The following is a 17,255-nucleotide window of genomic DNA, read 5'->3' on the forward strand; positions in this document are numbered from 1 at the left end:
TGGGATATGGGCGAGATTAAGCCACAATTGTTGACTCTTATCCGCTAGAATCGATACATTTATCGTAGAAATTCATTAAACTTTACAATCAGAAAGTAGATTTTTGTGTGATTTATCTTGACTTTTTCACACCCTTTATGTGGGAAAAATTAAAAAGAAAACATAAGATTTTTGCAAGACAAGTAATATAGAAATCTTTAATATCCTAGGTGTGGATATAGGGCTCGAGATTAAGCCACAATTGTTAACCCTCATCTCGCTAGAAATCGATACATTTATGTGTAATTCATTAAACTTTACAACCATGAAAGTAGATTTTTGTGTGATTTATCTTTGACTTTTCACACCCTTATATACAGGGGAAAATTTTACATAAGACTTCTGTAAGATAAGTAATATAGAAATCTTCTATGTAGCATTATATTTAAAAATGTATAACATATTAAAGCATAAACAATAATTGATAAAAGAAAACATGTTTTCATTAATAATTATTAAGAAATCTCCAATATATTTTTCTCACTTTGTCTATTCCTAGCTATGTCTAGCTATCTCTAGCAGTATAAAATAATTGATAAAAGATCTTTGATTAGATACATACATATATATATGAGGATTCGTGAATCTAAAGTGACCATCGATTTCAAACCTATGACATCCAATCGAGAGTCAGTGAATGACAACCCTAACAACACCTACATTACTCTAGAAAACCCTAATTCAATTGTTTTTCTAAACATATATATATATAGATATATGTATACATATATGATCGATAAACTATATAATATATATAGAGAGATAAGATTCAAACCTGGAGATATATGATAAGCATTTGTTACTCAAGCCTCACTCCCTTTCTCTCTTCATCTCTCTCTATATATAACAAATTTAAAAAATATAGAAATAAATAAACATAATTAGATCGTCTTAAAACCCACCTGCCACATTCATTATAAAAATCTCTATCTTACCTCTGCTTCACATACTACTTTGTTGTTTTCTAATAAATTACTACCTAGGTTTTAAAATAATAAACTTTAACAAAACATATGAAAAATTCACTATTAGATTTATTAACATTTAACACATTACTTTATATATATATATATATGTTATCATAATCCTTTACTACTTATATTCACTCCCTCTCTATATGTCTATCTATCTATCTATCTATCTACTTATCTATCTATCTATCTATCTCTCTCTCTCTCTCTCTCTCTCTCTCTCTATATATATATATATATTTAATATAAATTTTTTTAAAAAATATAACTATCTATTTTTTATTTTTTATTGGTTGTTCTAAAAATTATCAATTTGTTATACACATCGTAATATGTATAGTAAAAAAACTCATAAATTCCCAAAAAATGGTGAAACATTTAATATGACATATATAGATATTATATGAATTATGTTATAAATATAGTATATGATTATATATATATCACTACTGCAAACTTCTGATTTAACAGTATTTATTATTTTCTAAAAATACACTCTCATTTCCATTTATATAAAGTCATCTTAATAAAATCTAAATTACCTAATTCATTGAAATAAATAACAAATAAAATCTATATATATATATATATATTATAAAAGTAGACAAACAACCAATTTATTAAATAAAGAAGGTACAACATAAACTAATAATAAAAAAACATTCAAAAGATAAAAACCTAAAACAATAAAAAAGACCAAACAAAAGATATTACAATCATAAAAAACAATATGCTTACCATAAACATATACACAAAAGCAAAAGGAAAACAAATAAACAAAAAATAAAAACATTAACTAAGTCCACATCCTGATAGGAAATGCCGTCAAGAGAAGGAAGTGTATATTGTGTTTGATGGAGACATCTGAGAAGCATTAATCCAAGTTATTATCTGCATAAATTCAAGCAATAACAATATAAATAATTTTATTAATACTTCAAAAAAAAAGAAGAAATACAAAAAGGATTACACCATTGTTACTTTAGCACTTAAACCATATGTATAACAAATTTGAATATATTTGTATGAACTTTATACTAAAGTTTGAATAAATATATATATATATATATATATATATATAATATAACGAAACCATAAAAACTAGAAGAACATAGAGTGTTAGAGAGAGAGAAAGAGAGAGATAAGAAATAAAATAATGATAACACAGAGTAGAGAGCACAATTAAAACAATATGAAATGATTCTTTCACCATTATTGATTAATTATACTCTCTCTCTCTCTCTCTCTCTCTCTCTCTCTCTCTCTCTCTCTCTCTCTCTCCAGTCATCTTCTTCATCTTCATCATCTCTTCATCGTACCATCACTATACATGCTCTCTCTATGCATTATACCAACCTTACAAAATATATCAAAACAAAAATACATAATATTTTATATAATAAATAATTAGTTAGGTTTAGATGCATGCAACTTTCAAACAATCTATCAAAGAGGGAAAATATAAAACAATAAAATATATAATCAATTTATAGTAATATATAACCATACATTATATAAATTATGAAATAGGAAAAATATAACAAACCACTCAGAGCCAAATAGCACCAGCTTCTTTCAACATAGGAATAAGCTTGCCAGCGATATGAATAGCTATGAGCCGATCCAAACCCCCAACCAGTTTTCCCCCAATAAATATCACTGGAAACAATGGTGCAGCCAAAATCTTATCATCTCCTCTGAGAGTCCTTCCAAGGATACGCATGAATGTCATCCTCACTACAAACTCTTCACTAACTTCATGCATTGTTGGATAAGCTTTTAATTTTTCCAACAATCTCTGAGCAACGTAATTCATGTGACAACCTCTTCTACCTATAATCACCACCATACTTCTCTCGACAATTGGTATCAAACCTTCCTCTTTGATTGCTACCATCAGTAATTGCTCCATCACAATCTCTCACTCTCAAATAGTCTCAAATTTAACATAGCATGTTCTTCCCACCATATTCATTATATAATATAATATTAGATCTTTTTAGATGTAGAATAAATTATTTATATATATCATAAATATACACTGACATTACCTATGTGTTATTTGTATTTATTCTCTTCACCCATAAAACTACTGAAAATACATAGAAGTCTAATCTTAACGAAAACTTACAAATGTAAAGACAATTAACAAATTAAATCCTCCAAACTATCTTTTAGATAACAATAAAAACATATACAGAAATGTACAAATACTTATTATATCATGAAATATTTTAAAAATAATATATCATATATAACAATATTAATAATATCAATAATGACAATCATATAACAATTATTTACAAAAACACAATTTAGATTATTTCACTATCATAATATTATCTCACTCATATATTCTACCTCTGTCATCCACATCTTTTTAAACATTTTGAAATATAAAATAAAATATCCTATAAAAAAATAAAAATTAAACTAAGAAAATCTAAACCTGAATCCTAATTCCTCCCAAAAGAATTAATGCCGCATTTAAAGAAAACATCCTATCAACAGATACGAATCAAGCTAAGCGATTCTACACCAACAGCTAAAACTATATAATATATATTATACTATAATAATAATATTATCTCAGTTAGGCATTGTACTGCTTTCGTCCATATATAAACAAAAAGATATGATTGAAACTTTTTTAATAAGAAAAACAAATCCTGTCAAAAGATACAAATCAAACTAACAAAAGTTAACCCTATAGCCTAGGAAAGCGACTCGCCAAAGAAAAAAAGAGGAAAGCAGGAGAGAAGATGAGAGATCCAACCGTTGATTACAGTGGCTAGGGTTTGAAAAAAAAAACTCTTTCAATCATAATATGACATTTCTCTTCTAACCAAAACAAAACAAATGTCCATCAAACAAAAGCTTAAAATATATATATATATATATATATATATATATATGAGTGATGAGATTAAGATTGAAAGATCATCTTAGCCTAGGAAACCAATTTGTCGGTGAAAAAAAGAAAAAAAAAGAGGGAAAGAAAGTAAGAGATCCAGCCATTGATTACAGTGGTTAAGATTGGAGTAAAAAGAAAAAAGAAAGCTCTCTCAATCATAGCAAGACATGTGACTTGCATCCATAGCAGAATAAATATCCATCAAAGTAAAACTTCAAGAATAGAAAAATATAATAATAATTTTAAACATAGTATATGCTTTAAATTTAAAAAAATACTAAAGCATAAAAAATACATATTCATTTTTATCAAGCTTAGCATTTTTTAATTAACTACTACAATGTTTGTCAATCTCCAGCTATTAATCATTTGTTTTTATCTTCTAAACATTTCACAAAGTTTGACATTCCTTTAACTTTATATTGTTTCAATTATGTCAATAATTGACATGACACAACAAGATAAGACCTTTAATAATGTATATGTATTAATTTATTCACAATAAAGCTAAACCGTGTTCTCCACATATAATGGATGATATCCATTCAAATTGTTAGTGTTTCAACCCAACCAAAGAAAAACTGAAAAGAAAAATGGAGGAAGAAAAGAAAAGCACTGCATCCAAGTTCAAATCGAAAAAAAGTTACCAAGATGCTGCTATAAATCTTGGCAAAGAACTGGTTTGGTTTCTATCTACATAGTTATTGTTATTTATCTTACAATTCTCCTCCTTCCTTTTCCTCTTCTCAATTTTTCTTCTTAAAATATGAGTAAATTCTTAAACCCCGATGAAATATTTTGCCAAATGTTACCATTGTCAGGTGTTGAAGAACATTGATTTGGTATATGGAGGAGGAAGTATTGGATTAATGGGTTTGATTTCTCAGACTGTATTTAATGGTGGTAGAAATGTTATAGGGTATGGATCTCTTTTCCCCAAGCATTTTCCAAAAAAAATACCTTCATTTATTTAATGAAAATTTGCTAAAGTTATTAACAAAATATTTTATCTGTGTATTTAGTGTCATTCCAAAAGCTCTAATGGCTAGAGAGGTATGACAATAAATTGTTTCATTTTTCTTCCATTATTTCTGATGTGTATATTTTTTCATACCCTTTAATGAAAAAACATATCCCTGCAATTGTCCATACATCTGAAAACATATTCTACAATACTATATTTGTATGTAATTTTCCATTTTCCCATTTGACTTTCAGATCACTGGTATCACTGTCGGAGAAGAAAAAACGGTTATAGACATGCACCATAGGAAAGCAGAGATGGGCAGCTATGCTGATGCCTTTATTGCTTTGCCAGGTTAGTATATAAATTGCATTTATTATCACTTAATATCACATATAATGAAAACTCATTTTCTTTTAGTTTTGTATATCGAATATATATTTATGCTTGCAGTTCAAACTTTCAATGAAAAATATAATAAAAAAATACACTTTCCTCATGTGGATCACTAAAAATATGCATAAATTAACTACTATGAAATTTGTATTATATATCCTTTTGCAAAGCTTACTAATAGTTAACATAGAACACTGATATACCATTGAAAAAAAATAACATTGTCAAAATACTTTAATTTTGTTACCACTCTTTTATCACTCATTATACTTAAACTTCACATATTTTCTAATTGATTATTATATCTACTTCCATAGATAACTATAAATACAAAAAATAAAAAAATTACTAATTTAAGTATATTGTATTTAATATTCAGGAGGTTATGGAACTCTTGAAGAGCTTTTTGAAGTAATTATCTGGGCACAATTAGGCATACATAGCAAACCGGTAATTTGATCTCAATTCTCTATATACACACATGAAATTATAAAAAGATGATACATAACTTACTTATACTTTTTTCCAGATTGGTTTGTTAAATGTTGATGGATATTATAACTCGCTACTTTCATTCATCGACAAAGTTCTAGAAGAAGGGTTCATCAACCTAGCTGCACGGCAGATCATCATTTCTTCTTCAAATGCAAAGGAATTAATTGAAAAACTTGAAGTAATAATTATAAAGTTTTGAATACTATTTATAATATGTTCCTTTTCAATCATTATTATTGATTATTTTAAATTATGATTACAGAAATATTCCTCGCATTCATCTCCCAAAATCCCATCTTTAGACACTCTGATTGACCTCAACCTTCCTGCTGCCATGGATGACAACGTTGAACACTCCACTGTCTCTGATACACATCCATAATACAACCATGCATGGGATGAAGTTATTTCACTTTTTTTCCCCCTTTTTCTGTTCATTTATTTTAGTTGAAGATGAGAACTTGAACAACAACATTGCTCTTAAATTAATATTTATGTAATGATGAGTTGTAACAAATTCTCTTAAATGATGAAGTGTCTGTATATATATATATATATATTAGATAGGTATCTTATTTCAATTTTTATAACAAAAAAGGAAAAAAATAAATAAAATCTTTAATACTTAAAATTATTTTTTTCCTTTTCAAAACATTGAAAGTGAAAATCATTTTTCATTATTCAATAAATAATATAACATATTCCGTAAAATATATTTCTCAACCTTTCAGCATCTTGCGAATATACTTCTCTATATTGAAAAGCGATTTACAAAAATGACATGAACAAATTTTTTTTCAAAATTTATACTATCTTTGTAATCTTCCTTTTAGATATGATTAACCCGCAGCGTTAGCGCGGGTACATAAATCTAGTTAATATTTAAAACTATCAAAATTAATCAACATCCATTATTAATTTTTAGAAAATTATACTTTTGACTAGTCAATCTCACGCTTCCGAAACAGTGAGGTTTATTTCGTTCACAAGCAAAAGATTCGATTGCGGTCCCCTGCGTGATTAATTACTTGTTCTTGCATGTAATTTTTAAATGCACTTTGGGATATGAATTTATTGTGCACACAATATATTTGTGCCAATTTATGTTCCCATGCCATCTTGTCTTGTTATGCACTCAAATATATAAATGTAGTGACAATATATACATATATAAATCTATATCATTTATGATATTATATAAAAAAATTAGTTTGAAAACATCAAAAATAAGTTAAATAATGCTCAAAGTTTAATCCAAGATTAAGCTAAAAGTTGATGCTTTTGTCATAGTTATTTAGACATTAAACTTTATCCCAACATATTCCACATGTCCTACCAAAAGTACGTTATTTAGAATAACTTGTGATAAATCAAATTTGATTAATTAACTGAATTATTTTTTATTTTAAAAATTATCACCTATTAATAAACATTCTTAGTTAATTATAAAATAGTGACATTTAATATAACATATCTAATTTAAATAATATTAATTAAATTGTTAGGGCAAAATTTTACTTTCGAGTTAAATTTATATTTCAAGGAGCCGAACCCTAATTTTTTCTCCAACAAACTCTAACCAAAGCCAAACATATTAAGCTCATGAGTAAGTTTTTTTGTTAATTGTTGTCTTATACAAAAAGTTTGGGCTTTTTTTTCACTATAACCATTCTTTTTTTTTTAATTGTCAAAATAACCCTACTCAAAATATATTCACCAAACTAACCATAAAACCATCACATCAACCCCATCTCATCACCTATGTGTTTTTAAAATATAAAATATTTGGTATTTTTTTCAAAAACACCCTTTCTTTTTTTAAAAAATACAAAACATATATTTTTCAAACCATTTTTAAAGTTATTATTAATAAATATTTATTATTATTTTTTTATAAAAAAACCATAAATTTTTTTAACTGGATTTATTTTAAAAGATATATTATTTTGAAAATATATATATTATTATTTTTTAAAAACACCAAAAAAATTTCAACGGCATTTATTTTAAAAAATATATTATTATTATTATTATTATTATTATTATTGGTTTATATATCTTTTTATTTTTAAGTAATTATTATTATTATTAAAAACTTATTTTTACACCTTTATTATTATTATTATTATTTTGATCTAATAACTTTTTTGTAGTCTCGAAAACAATAATTACATTCAAGTACAAATAGAAAATACATGTGCATGTGTTTATGTCTGATCTTTGGTCGGCCGGCGGTCCGTCGTCCTACAGGTGGAACAATTTTTGGTCCAGAAACAGATTGCCAAAACTGTGAACTAGGTACTTGATGAAAACATGGAGCATATTTCTGCCTATAGGAGCCTAGATTATACCAAGGAGGGCACAACACATATGGATTGATATTTGCATTTGTTAAAAAAATATTTTATTTGTTCGGTTTTTTATAAAAATAATAATAAATATTTATTAATAATAACTTAAGAAAATGGTTTAAAAAATAAAAATATTTTTGTTTGGTATTTTTTTTAAAATAAAGGGTGTTTTTGAAAAAAATACCTAATATTTTATATTTCAAAAACACATGGATGATGAGATGGGGTTGATGTGATGGTTTCATGGTTAGTTTGGTGAATATATTTTGGGTAGGGTTATTTTGACAATTTAAAAACAAAGGACTGTTATAGTGGGAAAAAACCCAAAAAGTTTCAAAATGCAAATGACAACAAACCAAGCTACACTAAGGGATTACAAAAAAATTCTAATCATTAGAAGGAAAGACCTACCTTCAAAGCTCTTTGTCTACAACTTAGAAAAACTCATTTCTCTAAAATATAGAGACAAAATGTGGGAGTCCTACCTTGCTTTATAAATCTATTAGGTACACTATTCTAACAGTTTGGAACAATTTCAATGCTCAAATTAACTTAGTCCCTGATGAGTTGCCTGAGAAAGCCAGGTTTGTTAGATTTTCTCTGAGCAAATTCAATTTATGTATGGCCGGTCAATAAAGGTAATATTGATACCAAGGTTCATCTTCATAGCCCAGTTCAGCTCTATCACCATCGCATTTAGTTCAATCTCCAAGCTAGACTTGGCATCCAACCAACAAGAACTTGCAATTAAAACACAGTCAAAAGTATCAATTATAACAAAAATTGTACCGCCAACATTTCAGTCAAGAAACCAGAATGCATTAGTAAGTGTAAACTATTAGAGCTAAGCTCTATAGTTGGTATCACTTCACACGTAGTCATGATGAAGTGGCAAAAGCGATGATGTGATAATCAAAATGACATGGCATGGTAAAGTGGCAATGAGATGAGGTGGTGCACAATGAAGACATAAAGATTATTATTGGCAAGAAACATCAACTTGAAATTGTCTCTCTTGAAGAGCAAGCCATGAAGAGAAAATCTAAAGTTAAGATTTAATCTATCTTTGGTAAGATCCAAGATAATAAAATCTATCTTTGGTAACTCTACTTCTCATGAGAGATTTATTACTTGGAGGCCAAGATTTGGAGATCTTTAGTTTGGTGTAAAGTAAAATTGAAGGAACAAACTAAGAAAGGCAACACCAAGCTATAAAGATTCTCAAGACCATAAGTAGCAATTCAGCTTGAAGAACAGATCCAAAACTAATTATGTGCAGAGTTGGTTGAAGATAAAAGTTATTTGAAGATACAAACTATTCAAGGACAAAGCTACTTTTGGCAAGAGCATATGTTTGGAGATGATTGAAGCCTAAGCTTGGATGAATGAAGATCATGCTTGGAAGATATTAAAGAGCTAAACTTGGATGAAAGGAGATCAAGTTTAATAACAAGATATTGAAGACCAAACTTGGATGAATGAAGATCAAGTTTGATGATTGTGAAGACCAAACTTGGATGAATGACGATCACTTGGATGAATGGCAATCAGGTTTGGAAAGAAGATTTTGAAGATCTTTGAAGACCATCTTTGGTGAGATGGAGACGCGCCTTGGTGGGTGTGACCCCCGGGAGAGAGACTTGCAGATATGAAGTGAGGAGGCAAGCTAGTTGCTGACAGTGAGAGCTCGGGAGGAGTTGACTTCATCGACTTGGTCTGGCATAGTCGGGAGGACTGGGGGAGTCGTAAGGTTACGTTGCAATGGAAGCTTGAACTCAGTCAGGATCAGTAGGTGGGCCGTGTTGCAAGCTCGGTTATAACAGGAGTTACAACATCTAACTTTGGAAGGTGTCTAAGTTAAGAAGCCGCGAAGATTCTAAAAGAAGGAAGCACTATTTTTGGTATGTGGAGATGTCTATATAAGAGACCCTCGCCTCGAGATTTAGGATTTGCCACGAGTGAGAGGCCCAAGTATGTGGGTTGCGTAGAGTGGGCATCAGGCAATCTAGAGAGGGTTATTCTTTGTCATTGTGTGAATGCGAGTGAGTGTCATACTCTTTATCCTTCCTTTAATTGGTTGTTCTCTCCCTAGCGTGCCCCCCAAATGTAGGCGACTGCTTCGAACTATGTAAACAATTCGTGTGTTTCCTTTCTCTTTATGTTTGATTTTTACATTGAGTGTGTTTGATTACATTACATGAGAGGTTGAGCGATAAATTACCACACTACTACCCCTTCGGACCTAACATAAACTATCCAAACCTTGGTGATCATAATTAATTAAGAACTTCCTAATATGGTCTATGGTAGCTATGTAGTACTTCATGACATGGTCTACAACTCTTAAAGAAATTCATTGGCAATCCAACTAAGCTCCTCTAAACTTTATATTGTATCTAGTCTCCTAAATAAACTAAACTATAGCAGTGATGACTGCTGCAATTTTTGTTTCTCCACAGATTGATTATAATTTAATCAGCCAACCTCTTAAAAGCCTTCTACAAACTCAATTTTCTTATCAATTAGTTTTGTCAATTTGGTCTAGGTCTATTGGATTTTGTGTCATGAATTAAAGATATGATCAATAGTCTAACAAGCTAAACCACAAAAAAACACACATGACGTTGTCGGACTAGTATTTAAAGCATAAAGGAATTTAGTAGTAATAATTGTAGCTTGCAGGACCAACCACATGAAAATTTAGCTCTTGGAGCCACCATGAGTTTCCATAAGTTGGCCCAACCTTTCTAGTGATATTCCTTCATGTCTCTACCAACCATAAAGGTGTAAATAAAGCATGGTTTAAAAAGGCGACTGAGGCGTACACCTCGAGGCATACGCCCCCATGGCCAGTGGCGAAGCTTGGGCCTCAACTGGGTGAGGCACTCCGCCTCGAGGCGGAAGAGGTGTACATGCCTTAAGAAGCAGAAAAAAATGGCTAAGAAGGGGGCAGTTGTTTCGGAGGCCGGAGAGGATGCGGAGGCTAGAGAGGATGCGGTTTTAGTGGTGGCGGGCCTGGCACCTTTGAGCTGGTGATGATGGTGGCGTACAAAGATGTTAGCAATCCTCAAATCATCATCAATGGATGGGTGGTGGAGGCTAGGGTTTTTAAGTTAGAAACTTACAATCATCAAACCATTATCAATGGACGAGATTATTTTAAAATAAAAATTAATTCTATAATACACATATATATATATATATTAATAATATATCAAAGATGTTAATAAAAACTATTAAAAATATTAAAATATTTATAATTTAAATAATATCAATCATTATCATTATCACTGGATGGGTGGAGGCTAGGTATTTTAAGTTACAAACTTACTGTCATTAAATCATTATCAATGGATTAGATTATTCTAAAATAAGAATTATATATTATATATTTTAATAATATATCAAAGATGTTAATAAAAATTATAAAAATATTAAAAATGTTTATAATTTAAATATTAATTTAACACTAATAATTAATATAAATTAACCATTATTCTTTATTCATTATCCACAAGTTATTTAAAAATATTTTTTTATAACATGTTTCATAAATAATTATGAAATCAAAGATACGGAATCAAAACAAACTCTCTTGCATGTAAATAAAACAAATTTTTTTAATATTTTTTAAAATAATAAAAGATGGTCATCAATCACTATTAAAAAAATTATAGAAGTTCTAGTAGCCAACAAAATTATTTTTAAAAATTTTTAAATAATTTTATAAAATATATATATATATATAAACATTTGATGCTTCATAATGTAAATATATAAGCATTAATTAAATATCTAATCACTCAATACCCATTATTTTAAGCATTAATTAAATATCTAATCACTCAGTACCCATTATTTTAAGATATAATATAATGTAATAGATTTTTTACATAAAAACAATACCCATTGTTTTAACTTTTAAGAAAAGGGCTAAAAAGCAAAACAAAAAGAGGGCAAGGAATGAACCAGGCAACCATCACCTTCTTTTTCTCCTCTGCAGGACCGCAGCTTGATCTTCTTCTCCTGCTCAACTTGACCTTCTCCGACCACTCCAAAAAAGGTTTGTTTTAGTGTTCTCTCTCCTTTTTTTATGCCTTTATCTTGATAGGTTTCTTGTATTAAAATTTTAGTTTTGGTCAATCATAATGGTGTTGTGTTTTGTGTTGTAATTGTTTGTTTTTGTTTGGGTTTTGGTTTGGATGAACATTTTGAATTGATTCGATTGCAATGATGCTTGTTCTTATTATTTGAGTTATTCTTGATTTTCTGATTTGATTATGTTGATATTTATTGTAAATTTCTAATTGTTTCTTTTTTTTTCTTTAATGTGTTTGACCCTAATTGATTTGGATAGACATATTGTTTGGTTTTAGTTTCTGATTTGAGTGGTGTTTGTTTTGTTTTTTATTTGGTTGACTTTAATTGATTTCTCTCATCCACTAAAAATTTAGCTTTGTCCTTTGTTTAAAGGCATTGGTGTTTGTTTTTATGATTTGGTGCATGGATTTTGTACTCATTTGTTCTTTTCTATTCATTTGTTTAAAGGCATTAGATATTTTAATTCTTGTTTGATTGCTTACATTGAGAAATCTCTTAATTATAGGAGACATTAACAATTTATGAATGAAGCCAAAGGGAGGTCATAGAAGAGATCCGGCTTGGAAATATGGTACAAAGGTAGCGATCGATGGAGATGCAAAAGGATATATATATATATATATATATATATCTATATATATATATCTATATATATATATATATACATTAGATGCAACTTTTGCAATAAAGTTGTTAAAGGAGGTGTAAAAATATTGATGGAGCACCTTGCTTGTACTCATAAAATCATCACCATATGCCCTAAAGTTCCCGAGGAAGTTAAACAAGAAATTAATGCATATTTGAAGAAAGGTGATATAGCTAAACAAGTGGCACAAAAGAGATTTGTGATATGGTTGATTCGGGATCTTATTTTGGAGGCCTGGCATCCTTAGAAGATGTTAATTCTTGTCCGAATCCTTTTGATACTTCAAGTGGTGGTTCTTCAATAGGAGTTAGAGGGCCAATGGATAGATTCATTGTTAATTTGCAAGATGGCATAGAAGGTGATCAAGGGGTTCCAAAATCCATGAATCCTACAAGTACAAAGAAGGCTCGAAATCGATTTTGCTTAGACATTGGAAGATAGAATGGCATAGCTTTTAACGTGGCTACTTCTCCATCTTTTAATAATATGTGCCGATCAATAGGTTCATATGGCCAGGGTTTGAAACCCCCTACCATGTATGAACTTAGAAGTTGGATCTTAGAAGAGGAAGTGAAAACAACTAAAGCTTTCGTTGATGAGGTTCGGAAAACATGGACACAAACTGGAGTATTCATATTATCTGATGGTTGGAAGGATATGAGAGGAAGAAGTTTGATTAATTTTCTTGTCAATAATCCTCATGGCACAACTTTCTTAAAATCCATTGATGCATCAGATGTTATAAAAGATGCTACCATGCTATTCAAGCTTCTTGATGATGTTGTGGAAGAAGTTGGAGAAGAGCTTGTTCAAATGGTAACTGATAATGCTTCAAATTATAAGGCGGCTGGGAAAAAATTAATGGAAAAGAGGCCAAGGCTTTATTGGACTCCATGTGCTACTCATTGTCTTGATTTGATGCTAGAAAAGATTGGTGAGCTACCTCAACATAAAAAATGCATTGATGAAAGCTAAAAAAGTATGCAATTTTATCTACAATCATGGTATGTATTGGCAATGATGAGAACTTTCACTGATAGGGATCTACTTTGACCTGCAACAACTAGATTTTCTAAAGCATTTTTAACTTTACAAAGCATGTGTCAATTAAGGCAACCATTGGAAGCTATGTTTACTTCTAAAGAATGGGCAAATAGTACATGGGCAAACAAAGCTGAAGGAAAAACAATTAAAAAAATCATTTTGAATGACAACTTTTTGGCCTAGTGTACTTTATGCCCTTCAAACTACAAAACCTTGGAGTGTTAAGAATGGTGGACTCATAAAAGATGCCGGCAATGGGATTTATTTATGGTGCAATGGATGCCGCAAAAGAAGAAATAGCAAAAAATTTAGGAGGCGAAGAAGCATCATACAAGAGATATGGGATATCATTATTCAAACAATTATGAACAAACAAAATGATCAAGGTCAAAGTGATGATTGTAAGTGGTAAGTGTTAAACTGCCTCCATTGATTGTATTAGACTTCTTTACTACAAGTCTTCGCTTTTCGTGGTCATGATGAATCTAAAGATTCAAAAATCAATGGAAGTTGTTAGAAATCTTAAAATTTCTTTGTAATCATAATGAAGACATTAAAAGGATTGCATTGGATAAATGTCCTAGAAATCTCAAGTTGACTTTACCAAATATTCAAAAAGACATTGTTTAGGGAAGTTCAATTGAGACCACTAAAATCATTGTTGAAGATCTTAAAGATTCTTTTTTTTCCAATTTTTGTTGATGAGGCACATGATGTATCAACTAAAAAGCAAATGAGTGTAGTTGTATGGTATGTGAACAATGATTGGCAGGTGATTAAGCTTATTTTTGGCATTGATCATGTTACTAATACTACTACTTTGTCACTAAAAGCAGCAATCGAAGACTAACTTTTCAAGAATAACTTAAGCCTTTCTTAATTGTGTGGTCAAAGATATGATGGCGATAGTTAAATGCAAGGTGAATACAATGGTCTCAAAACTCTAATCTTGAAAGAAAATAAAAGTACTTTTACATCCATTGCACACCAACTCCAACTGGCACTTGTAGCTGTTGCAAAAAGAATGTTTCTATTAAAGTGCTTTTTATAGTAGTGAATGATATTGTTAATTTCGTTTGAGGATTTTTCAAGTGCCATGATATTCTCATTGAAGATCAAGCTATCAAAGTTTTTGAAGCACTTGAAACCAGTGAGCTTTCATGTGGTCGTGCCCAAAATAAAAAAAAAAGTGCTCTTAAACGGGCTACCAAGACACGTTAGAATTCTCATTATAATATCTTAATTAGTTTAGTGAAAATGTTTTCTTCTGTTGTTAAAATACTTGATTTGATTATAGAGAATCCAAAGTCTAAGAAAAATAAACAAGTCGTTTACTAAGTTCATTGCAATCATTTCATATAGTGTTTTGTATTATTTTGATGAAGAACATATTGGGAATCACTAATAATTTATCGCTAGTATTACAAAGAAAAGATGAAGACATTGTAAGCACAATGAATTTGGTTGAAATAGCTAAGAATCAATTACAATCTATGCGAGAAGATAGATGAAGTTCTTTATTGATTAGGTCTCCTTATTTTATGTAAAACATGATATAAATGTCATTAACATGGATGATGTGTATATTGCTCGTGGGTGATCTCGACGCAATGCAGGAAAGGTGACACATATGCTGTGGTATTTCGGTTTTCTTTCTTGTGTAGAGTGCGAGATTTTGGCCTTTTCTTGTGTGTTGACTCGATGTTGTGGGCTCCTTTTTTTTTACCCGGCCTTTGATTAGGGTTAGACCGGTTAAAAAGCATGGATCACAAATCAAATTTAAATTTTTTTTTTACGACTTCATGGTGATTATGGGTTCATGACTTCCATTAAGGGCAAACCCCTAATATTAATTACCCTAGACATTGTCGCAAGAACCTCCGATTAAGAAAATAAGTGTGAACAAGGAAACAGATTATGACAATCAATTTTCATTCATTTCAATAAATATGAATTCATGGATTTCATTGAAAATACAAGAAATTTGAAATCATCTTGACAATCATCTTGACTTATGGACTTATATCCGAACTTGTGTCTTGGACGTTTTGCATTTTTGATTTGATTTGCATCTTGAGTTTTAACTTCTCCATATTGATGAACCATAGACTTGATTTTGATTTTTTATAAGCTTCGGCTTTTATGCTTGTGAAGCTCCCTTCTTGACTTGTGAAACTCTTTGGGTCTTCGACTTTTAATGTCTTGAGACCACATTGAGTTCAATTGTCGATTTATATGGATTTTTTAATATTGACTTGTGAAGCTCTTTGGGTCTTCAACTTTTGATGTCCTGAGACCATCGAGTTCAATTGTCAGTTTATATGATTTCCAAATATTTACTTGTGAAGCTCTTTGGGTCTTTGACTTTTGATGTCCTGAGACCATTGGGTTCAATTGTCGATTTTTTAATGGATTTTTAAATATTGACTCTTTTCATATCTTGAGTCTTGACTTGATTGCTTTGGTTTTGATTATGTATATCATGATATATCGCTGCATGTGTGTCATCCTTGCATCGCATGCCTGATTGCCATCTTGAAATATCTCATGACCGCCTTGAAATTTATACATATATATTTTTAATTTTTGTCGTCATCTCGAAATGAATAAGGCACCACTGTCTACGCCTTATCACCGTGTTACATGCTTTGCTGCTGCCTTATCATCTCGAAATATATATTTTATTGATGCCTTGAGACAAATTTAGTCACCACCTCAAGATAAGCATCCTTGTCATTACTTTGGGATTAGCAGTGCATATTTTCTCTGCTATCCGTTTGTTTGCATATCATTTCCAGATTTATTTATTTATTTATTTTAATCCACACTTATCATAGTGGATTCTATTTATTTATTTATTAATTTTAGAGGGCATGTGAGTATATAGCATGCACATTATTTCATTTTTTTATTATTTATTTATTATCACATTTGTATGCATGCTTCTCAATTTTTATCTCATGCACGTGTGCATGCATATAATAATAATTTTTTTTTTGCCCATATGCATGATGATCCTGGCTTTTAGATGTGTGAGCATGCATGTATATATTCTTCTCGTTTTGAGAACTCCATATGTATCCCTTGTGTTGTGGGACTCATTTTTTTTAATAAACCATGTAATATGCATATATACCATTACATCATTTTCATTTTTTTAATTTTTTTTATGCATGCATGCAGGAGCACGTGAATATATATATATATATATATATATATTTGTTTATATATATACCTGGAACCCATATGTTTGTTTATATATATACCTGGAACCCATATTCATCATTTACTAAAGGTGGGCCCGGCCCTTATTATTATTATTTTTTAATTTTTT

The 17,255-nt window shown here is 29.9% G+C and overlaps 2 protein-coding genes across 2 annotated transcripts; one reads left to right on the forward strand and one right to left on the reverse strand.

Moving 5' to 3' along the window:
• Positions 1–2,559: 2,559 nt before the first annotated feature.
• LOC120263090 (monothiol glutaredoxin-S3-like) lies at positions 2,560–2,922 on the reverse strand. The gene has a single exon (XM_039271001.1). The coding sequence runs from the start codon at positions 2,920–2,922 to the stop codon at positions 2,560–2,562; it is 363 nt and encodes a 120-aa protein (XP_039126935.1).
• A 1,643-nt stretch (positions 2,923–4,565) lies between these two features.
• On the forward strand, positions 4,566–6,161 carry LOC120263091 (cytokinin riboside 5'-monophosphate phosphoribohydrolase LOG1-like). The gene is made up of 7 exons (XM_039271002.1): positions 4,566–4,604; positions 4,746–4,843; positions 4,947–4,977; positions 5,143–5,242; positions 5,664–5,734; positions 5,814–5,951; positions 6,042–6,161. The coding sequence occupies exons 2-7, from the start codon at positions 4,794–4,796 to the stop codon at positions 6,159–6,161; spliced, it is 510 nt and encodes a 169-aa protein (XP_039126936.1). The 5' UTR covers positions 4,566–4,604; positions 4,746–4,793.
• Positions 6,162–17,255: the final 11,094 nt, after the last annotated feature.

This window comes from Dioscorea cayenensis, chromosome 6, assembly GCF_009730915.1.
Source record: "Dioscorea cayenensis subsp. rotundata cultivar TDr96_F1 chromosome 6, TDr96_F1_v2_PseudoChromosome.rev07_lg8_w22 25.fasta, whole genome shotgun sequence".
NCBI lineage: Eukaryota > Viridiplantae > Streptophyta > Magnoliopsida > Dioscoreales > Dioscoreaceae > Dioscorea > Dioscorea cayenensis.